The sequence below is a fragment of the Bremia lactucae genome, linkage group LG10 (genome assembly GCF_004359215.1).
Source record: "Bremia lactucae strain SF5 linkage group LG10, whole genome shotgun sequence".
Taxonomy (NCBI): domain Eukaryota; phylum Oomycota; class Peronosporomycetes; order Peronosporales; family Peronosporaceae; genus Bremia; species Bremia lactucae.
Window position 1 is genome coordinate 4,627,348 of NC_090619.1, and position 9,376 is coordinate 4,636,723.

Here is a 9,376-nt window from a genome sequence, read left to right on the forward strand (position 1 = left end):
GCTTGTAGCGGGTGCTGCTGCTCAGGCTCGGCCATTTCCACGTCCATCGTTGTTGACATACTCGTTTTTGGTCTCCCCCCTTCAGATCTAATGTGCGTCACACTAAGCTACTCGAAGTAATACTTAAACTTCAAAAAACAATATTTCGAGAGATACGTTAGTAATAATAATGCTGCTCTTCTTACGTCGACATGGTCCTATTGTACGGCAACCTCCTTTCAGCGTGCGCTTAGTAAGCTCAACTCCTAGCGAGCTATCGCCATACCAAAAGCTTCAAAAGTGGCTACAGCCATTTGTAGCTGGAACAAAGGGTCTGTTTCATGAAAACAAGCAAGCATGGGCTTTGCGCCGCCGCATGAAGGAATCGAAGGGCCGAACGCACCTCACACGTCGCGAAATGCTTTTGCTACGCCAAGCTCACCGTGACCTTCTCAAATGTCTTCCTCTTCTAGTATTTTTCTGCGTGCCTATTCTAGGCAACGCGGCGCCGTTGCTCGGCTACCAGTTCCCTAAGCAATTACTCCCCTGGCAATTCTGGCGGCCTGATCAAAGGACACAGTTCCTTCAAGAGAACGTCGAAGCAAGATCGAAGACGTATCCAACGCTAATGAAGCTGCTACAACAGATCAAGCACAAAGACGACACATTGCAAGAGATGCTAGCGATTGCCAAGAAGAGCGGCAGTGATGGCCTACGGCCCACGCAAGTGGTCGAGCTCGTGCCGTTTTTTGAAGGTCCTGCAGCACTTTTAGCACTCTCGAGTGAACATGTTCACGTATTAGCCGAGGGCTCGGCACTTTTTCCAAGCTTTGCTTTGCTTAACAGATTGCTACTGAAAACGCAATTGGAGAAGCGGCTATCTCGAAGAATGGAGGCGCTAAGCGTCGATGATCAACAGCTACTGACAGGAGGTGTCGACGACTTGTCTCTTAGTGAATTAGAATTTGCGTGCCACGAGCGGGGAATTGTCACGCAGTACGGGGAGATTCAAACACTGCGCGATGCGCTGAAGGAATGGCTCAGCATGTACGATGTTGATCATTATAATTCCAAGACGAAGCCGCAAACGTTTCCTCCGTCGCTATTGCTGCATGCTCCGGCACTCTCCAGTTTCGGGCAGACAAAAGAGGAATCATTAAGTTAAGAAATGTCTTAATTTGTCGCAAATTAAATCTTTGTAATTGATATGGACAACTTTAACTTCTCGCTTGTTAATTTCTTACGATAATCACAAATTAAAGCTGAGATTGTTTGATGTTTTTTTTTCGCGAGGATTCAAAATGAGGGGGCGTCCTATTCTTTTAAACGTTCAGATTGTGCACCGACTTTATATCTTGGGCACGCACAATACATAGAGCCAGCATGGTGAGCCCACTCCTGACTGCGATGATCTCCAGTAGGTGAGTCGTGTGCAGTCATCTAACGAGGCAGATTCCAAAGTTCATGTCTCTTTCTACGTGGATAATGTAGCGTCATGATCCTGCCGGTCGTCGTAATGGTCTCTGGCTGCGCCTTTTTCTTCATCAAAGGTTTCGAAGGCTCTCGCATCCTTCCGACCAAGCGCATTGTAGCCAGCGACTCTGAGCTCAACGCATTTATGACCAAAGTGAGTAAAACGGGGAGGGTACTTTAATTAGTGTCATATCTTACATATGTATCGCGATGATCTGCAGGCGCTACAGCCGCTAGTGGACCGATACAAGCCAACGTGGTGGACAAACTCTCATATCCAGTGCATTTTAACGTTCGTAGTGCCTCAAAGTCCCATCAAGTACAAACGAGATATTCTCGTTCTAAACGATGGAGGCCAGGCTTCCCTCGACTGGGCCTTGGAGTCGTCCGTGACCATGAATGAACCACTACAACATGATTCCCCCATTGTAATAATTCTCCACGGACTCGTCGGGTGCAGTGAAAGCATGCGGTCTCTTTGTGCCGAGGCCCTGAAGCACGGATATCGCCCTGTCGTGTTTAACAAACGTGGCCACGGAGGTTTAAAGCTCTCAACGCCAAAGCTACAGGCGTTTGGTTGTGTGCAAGATCTGATGGAAGCAATTGCTTACGTGGAACGGACATTTCCCAAGAGTGAGCTCTTTGGTGTTGGCTCTTCAGCTGGCGCGGGTCTCTTAAGCAGTTATCTATGCGAACTCGGTGACATGTCTCGGCTTCGAGCTGGTGTATTGATCTCACCTGGTTACAACGCGTTTGATCTCTTTTGTGGTGGGAAAATCAACCCCGTGTACAATTTTCTCATGACTTTTACACTCAAGACGTTCCTCCTTCGCCATAAAAGCGAGCTGGATCAAGTTGTAAACGTCGCAGGAGCTCTTAGAGCAAAGAGCATTCGTGAGTTCGACGAGCACGTGTACATGAAGATGCATGGCTATCCAGACCTTGAAGCGTACTGGAAAATAAACAACCCAATGCGAGACGTGGACAACCTGAAGATGCCATTTCTCTGTATTAATGCCCTTGATGATCCCGTATGCACCAAGGATACGATCCCGTATCATGAATTCCGTCGCAAACCCAACGCTATGTTGCTAGAAACTCCCGAGGGTAGTCACTGTGCCTTTTTCGAAGGAAATTTTTTCCAGCTCAAATCCTGGTGTAATGAAGTTGCAATGACATATCTCGACCGTCTGCGTGAATTTCATGCTGCCAGTGGATTAGACACTAGTAGTAGCAGCAGCTAACTGGGATATTGTGGCGATCACCGCCTGTCGTGTAGATTGCAATTTTTCATCACTACAATGTTGTCTACTCTTGATCTTTTCGCAGCATCAGGGACAGGCTCGCAGCGCCAGGAGGATATTCCAGGTATTCGTGTGAAAAACTTGCAGGCAGTGCCACTTTTGTGACGTGGTTAACGCTCACTAGTACTACTTGTTCTTAATGAATGCTAGTTTTTTTTTTTAGAAATTATTAACAAAATTCGGAACTGGATTTAGAAAGCCAAAGCACTCGAAAACTAGCGATGCTCTTATATAGATGGCACTGTCCTACTCGATTAAAATAAGATCCCAATTTAGGTGTGCGCACTTACTAAGTAGGAAGAAGTTTTCAGACGGATTTACAATTAATCGTACAATATAAAACCTCTTTTAACAATTATAAATGCCATCTCTGTAGGTGTGCACTGATATGTATTGCGATCGTTTTATTCTAAATACCTCGTGTCTTGGATGACGCTAGGCATTATTCCCCCATGTGCATCACATTCACAAGGGTGGGTCACAATGTGAACTACACCGACATTATTAAAGAAATTGACCATCCCCTTAAGAACACAAAGTGTACTTAACGGGGACTGTGTAACATAGGGCAACTTTAGCCCGTTTCAAAGCGCTATCATCCGCTGGCTTATTCTAGATGATTGTATTCTAGCAGCGGTCTGCATCGACATGAGATAGTAGAGCTCAATGCCAAACGTGATGTGCATACGTGGAGCCAGATTACCGCTCCCGTGACGTCACTTAAACTTAGGCTTCTAGTTCGTCGGGTAAGCGCCCACCAATTACCTCACTGTACCTGAAAGAAAACGGTTAACCGCTTCCTAACTGTGCTTAAAAGGTGTGCGTGGTAGCTTTTAAAAGCGCCCGCCTACATTTGGTAGCACTAGCAGTCCTTCCCACGACCCATCTCTCAGACCGTGTCAGTGAGGATGAGCCTCAACATCGATTGGGCTCATTTCCACCACCTCTCCGAACATCATCGGGAGGTGGTAGAGCAGTTGGCGCAGGTACTTGGTGAACAAGCCCTGGTCAGGCTCTTGGGCAACCTTCTTAAGCAACATGTTGCTCAGTTGGAGCAGTTTGAGGCTTCGTGCTCGGACGGCGGCGATCCGCGTCCGAGGCACAAAGCCATGCTGCGGCGGATACTGCCACTCAGACTCAGGATGAGCTAGGCGAGAGCAGAGGCTCTCAACAGGACTGTTGAGATGCTCTTCACCCGGCCGCATCAGCCGAGGTCCATTCGGATGGTCCCGCCCAAGTTCGATGAAACTGCAGCGCATACGATTGTCCACTGGCTGCTAGCCGTAGAACAATGCAGTGTAGCGCAGCTTATCGAAGACGACACCCGGATGGTGTCGTTCGACATGTCATATTTGCGCGGTAAGGCCTCAGAGTAATCTTACTCGTCGATTATGGCAGACGGAAATGCTTTCTCTACATGGGCAATCTGTAAGGAAAATTCGCTCAAAGTTCCAGCTGCCAAATACCGAAGTGATGCTTCGGGCGTGCTTCTTCGAGGCGCGACAGTCGAAGCGATCCATGCAAGAGTATGTGCAGGAGATGCGCTCGCTGTCGGCATCCATTACCGTTAGTCCGAATTAGGTGCACATTAAGGTGCTCACGTTTGTGATAGCATGAGCTCTCGAAATTGCGGACCTCAACCCCGCTGGTCTATAGTGCTCGAGTACGAGGCTATGACCAGGTGATGACCCTCTCGTAAATTCGAGCGCATCACAGTATCTTGTCAACTCGCGGCTCTAAAACAGAGACCCGCGATGTTTGAGATGCTTTGCCAGATGGCAAGCGAGAAGAGGCAATTGTTCGTTTAGTGAACGGTGAGCTCGTAAAGTCTAAGGGGGTTCAAGTTGAACTCGCCTTCAGTCTTAGTGATTCTCTTGTAAAGAGAAGCTCACAGGGCTAGGTATGGAGAGTTCGTATTACCTCATCCTAAACATGCCATGGTTGGCATGCCTAGGATGAAGTCATACGAAGTAATTTTAAATATATTTACTTTATTGCAATTTTTCTATTCATTTTAGCCGCCCTTTCCAATAAACGTGAGTGTAAATGAATTACATCACCTAAATAAGCCCAGTGAACTTTCTTTTGAAAAATACAAGTAAAGCTCTTGTCACTATCGCCATCTCGAAAATAATTGAAAACTTAACTAATCTCCAATTGCATAGAGCAATTTGTATTTTAGTGAGTAGTCACACGTAAATAATGTAAGTCACTCTTACATGAATAAGGCGAATGCATTTACATTCTTGAACATAAATACGATGCCTTTGAGACCTGCAGGTCTAAGAGTTTGTCACGTACGCAAGTTGTGACGGGGGGTCCCGTTTTATGAATATTATTACCGATAAGAGGAATAATATAGGATAATGATGATTTGACTATATCTTGATTCTTAAAATTGCCAATAAATCATACACGTTGATAACGTGACAAAACAGGCGGTTGCTTGTAGACAAATGTCATTATTATTAAGAAGGCCTCTAGGTAGAGATTGTTGCTGACGGCGGATCTCACAGACCATTAACTTCAATGAAAATGCTAACTATATATTTTTGTTTTTTTCCAATTTCTTATTAATATATCTTCTTAGAAATGTTTTGACCTCACTAATTACTAGTTTTACAATATTATAATCATCATCGAAACGGTAGTAGCCGTTCTAAGATTCATCTCAAATTAATTCTTATTTCAGAAACATTTTAAATAATCTAACCTAGAAAGAATGTGTAAACCGATAAAGGGTTTCGAAATAATAACCAGGTTACTGTGAGCCCCCCTACCGTACGCTGTATACTAACGCGGAAACCAAATTAATCGCCTCAAATGAGTTTCTGTTCTGGCCAATCAAATCGCATTCCTTTGCCACGACGCTTATCGCCGGACAGAGCGAAGCGCAAGACCCCGCCACCTCGTGCTCTCATAGTTCTGCTCTTCACGATGCTCGTTTCGCGGCAATTTCTTCTACGCGTCTCTAAGAGCGTAAACCACCCGTCCGTACTGTCCTCTCACGTAGTGATTCGAAATGTACGTCTTCGTATTACGTTCAAACGTGTTGCGTACTCATCGCAAACGCCTTGCAAATGTATACGTACGTAACAGCCTTATCTGCGACCACTCCCTACTACTGGCCTGAAGCGCTCGTTATTCAATATCACGCATCGTGGCAAGCTTAAACAGCTCAAGAATTTAGAGCAAACAGCGAATGCGAACCCCGAAGATCCGTACGCACAAGTGCGATTCTTACAAGAGCTCAACCGCCACAATTATCCCGCTATCGTCGTACGCCGCATTGAAGAGAATCGTTTTGCTCTGGACGAATCGGTTCAGAAAGAGTACATTAAGGCTCTGGTCAAGACGGGCCGCCTCGATACGGTCGACTTAAGCCAGCTCACTCAACCCATTATGACCCCTCAATTTGGTGCTGTAACAGCATCCAGTCCGGCTGTTAGCCACAGTTTCCAAGGTCTATCGGCTCAAGATCCCATGTATGTGTCAATGGTCGAAGGAAGTTTCAAGAGCAACATGTGGAAGACTTTAAGAACTCTTGGAGTCGCTTTCCTCGTCGTATCAGCACTTGGTGCGATGCTGGATGAAAAGGTTGGCAAAATTGGCTCGTCTTCTAAGGTCTTGGGTCCTACTGGAAGTGACAAGCGCTTTAGTGACGTCAAAGGTGCGAATGAAGCGAAACAAGAGCTTGAAGAGATTGTCCAATTTCTTCGAGATCCGGCTCGGTTCACTCGTCTTGGTGGGAATCTACCCAAAGGCGTGCTCTTGACGGGTCCACCGGGTACCGGGAAGACGCTCCTTGCACGCGCGATAGCTGGTGAAGCCAATGTGCCATTCTTTTACTCGTCCGGCTCGGAATTTGAAGAAATGTACGTGGGCGTTGGTGCTCGTCGTGTACGAGACTTGTTTGAGTCGGCAAAACGAAAGGCTCCGTGCATTGTGTTTATTGACGAGATTGATGCCATTGGTGGCACGCGCAAGCTGAAGGAACAACAAGCTATGAAGATGACGTTGAATCAATTACTCGTGGAAATGGACGGATTTGACCAGAACAAGGGCATTATTGTGATTGGCGCGACGAATTTTCCAGACGTACTGGACAATGCATTGATCCGTCCAGGCCGCTTTGATCGGCACGTGACGGTTGACTTACCGGATGTTGCAGGTCGAAAAGAGATTCTCGAGTACTACGCGAGTAAGCTTCCGCTTAAAGACGACGTCGATCTTGACGTGCTTGCGCGTGCGACTCCTGGGATGTCTGGTGCCGAGCTCTCGAATGTCGTGAATGAAGCTGCTCTTCGTGCGTCCATGAAGAGTGCTGACTGTGTCGATATGAATGCGTTCGAGTATGCCAAAGATAAAATTCTAATGGGTGCCGAACGCAAGTCGGCGGTAATTACGCCCGAGTCGGCGAAGCTCACGGCGTATCATGAAGGAGGTCATGCTTTGGTTGCTATTAATACGCCGGGAGCCCATCCTGTGTATAAAGCGACGATTATGCCTCGAGGTCAAGCGTTGGGGATGGTTTCGCAGCTTCCAGAAGGAGATCAAACGTCTATTTCTCGTAAACAATTGCTTGCTCGATTAGATGTGTGCATGGGAGGTCGAGTCGCTGAAGAGCTAACGTTTGGCGAGAATGAAATCACGGGGGGCGCGTCGTCGGATATTCAACAAGCTACGAATGTTGCGCGTACTATGGTGACCAAGTACGGAATGAGTAGCGACGTCGGGTTGGTTTTTCACGACTTGCGTGGGAACGACACGAGTGCGACAACACGCAAGATCATTGACGATGAAGTGAAGAAGTTGTGTGATGCGTCGTATGAACGTGCGAAGGATATTCTCGTGAGCAAACATGCTGACTTGGAGAAGCTGGCCAAGGCGCTGTTAGAGTATGAGACGTTGTCCGGTGCAGAGATTGACAAGATCATTAAGGACGAGCCCCTTGACCGCAAACCTATGGAATAAGTAGGGAGCAACATTTAAGAGACGAGGAGAAGAGGGAGGACGTAGGTAGGAAGAGCTGTAGTGATTGAGATGTGCATTGTTAAGCATAATACAGAGAAACTGCTGGTATTTGCCGCTTGACTTTGGGTGTTAATTTTTTCACTGCTTTGTATTCTTTCCTCGGTTGGTAGTTGATAACAAATTATTGCGTACAAGACACGGAACTTGAACATTACAATAAATTCGTGCTTTTCGAACATGAAAAAGATATATTGGCAGCCACAAATGTGCTGAAAGAAAAAGGATCGGGCTTTAAGGGTACGCAAAAGATCATTAGATCTTATGTACCTCAGCTTTTTGGTAAACGTACCTCAGCCCAAATAATCGTTACAAAAAGATAAGGACAAAAAAACTAATTTCACCTATTTACCATTTTGCATGTGCCCCATGCTGTCTTAAAGCATACAGGTCTCAACAGGTAACAAGATTGGTGTCTGTCTACTGCTTGAGAAAGCATGTGATGAGCAGGAGCGACGCCTCAGCCAGACCAATAACTATAAGCAAACGCTCAGCTCTTTTTACCACAACATTTTTTTTATAGACAAATGTCAATAAGAAAATTTCATGTCATGCTTTGAAGTTGTGTAACGGGATAAAGTTGCCCTAACATTACACAGTCCCGTTAAGTACACTTGGTGTTCTTAAGAGGATGATTAATTACTAAATAAAAGTAATTAGACCCAGCACTCGGGTGTGGTGCACATTTGTGACAACCCTTGTGTATGTGATGCACATGGGTGCGTTCACATTAGGAGGGATGACGCCTTAGCGTCATCTGTAGCGGGGCACTGCGACTTGTACTGTTTCAGTACAAGTCCACTTCACACTGCTTCAGTTGTGAGTGGTAAAAATAGGTATTTATATTTAATACGATTAAATATAAATCAGTCTGAAAACTTCTTATTACTTGGTGAGTGCGCACGAGGAGCCGGATTACCGCTCCCGTGACGACACTTAACCAGAGTAGTTAGTGCGTTGGGTGAGGTTGCCAACGTGCCCTCCGCAGCTACCTCACTGCACGCAAGAGAAGCTGTTTAAACCGCTTCCTCGGTGTGCTAGGGTGTGTGTCTAAGTAGAGCGTGGCCGCATTACGACGTGCCCGCCTACACTTGGTAGCACTTGTAATCCTTCCCACGATTCGTGCTCGGACAGCGGAGGGCCACATCTGAGGCACAGGGCCATGCTGCGGCGGATGCTGCCACTCAGACTCAGGATGAGCTGAAGCATGAGCAGGCTCGGAGCGAGGCTCTCAACAGGACTGCTGAGATGCTCTCTGCCCGGCCGCATCAGCCGAGGCACATTCGGATGGACCCGCCTAAGCTCGATGGAACTGCGGAGCACACGATTGTCCACTGGCTTTTAGCCGTGAAGCAATGCGGTGTCGCCCAGCTCATCGAGGACGATAGCCGAATGGTGTCGTACGCTATGTCGCATCTTCGCGGTAAGGCTTCAGAGTGGGCTTACTCGGCGCTTATGGCGGATAGAAAAGCGTTTTCTATATGGGCGATATTTAAGGAAAAGATTCGCGCCATGTACCAGCCGCCGAACAACGAAGTGATGCTTCAGGCGCGCTTCTTTGGGGCGCGACAGGCGAAGCGATCTCTGCA

General features: G+C 46.8%; 3 protein-coding genes across 3 annotated transcripts; all 3 read left to right on the forward strand.

Annotated features, from left to right (window-relative positions):
* Nucleotides 1-169: 169 nt before the first annotated feature.
* Nucleotides 170-1,194, forward strand: CCR75_007796 (uncharacterized protein; the record flags this gene model as incomplete). The annotated part of the gene is made up of 1 exon (XM_067965853.1): nucleotides 170-1,194. The coding sequence occupies one exon, from the start codon at nucleotides 170-172 to the stop codon at nucleotides 1,142-1,144; it is 975 nt and encodes a 324-aa protein (XP_067818724.1). The 3' UTR covers nucleotides 1,145-1,194.
* Nucleotides 1,195-1,362: 168 nt separating this feature from the next.
* Nucleotides 1,363-2,696, forward strand: CCR75_007797 (uncharacterized protein; the record flags this gene model as incomplete). The annotated part of the gene is made up of 3 exons (XM_067965854.1): nucleotides 1,363-1,400; nucleotides 1,471-1,606; nucleotides 1,674-2,696. The coding sequence occupies 3 exons, from the start codon at nucleotides 1,363-1,365 to the stop codon at nucleotides 2,694-2,696; spliced, it is 1,197 nt and encodes a 398-aa protein (XP_067818725.1).
* A 2,883-nt stretch (nucleotides 2,697-5,579) lies between these two features.
* CCR75_007798 (uncharacterized protein) lies at nucleotides 5,580-7,843 on the forward strand (the record flags this gene model as incomplete). Its single annotated transcript, XM_067965855.1, has 2 exons — nucleotides 5,580-5,780; nucleotides 5,856-7,843. The coding sequence occupies 2 exons, from the start codon at nucleotides 5,580-5,582 to the stop codon at nucleotides 7,728-7,730; spliced, it is 2,076 nt and encodes a 691-aa protein (XP_067818732.1). The 3' UTR covers nucleotides 7,731-7,843.
* Nucleotides 7,844-9,376: the final 1,533 nt, after the last annotated feature.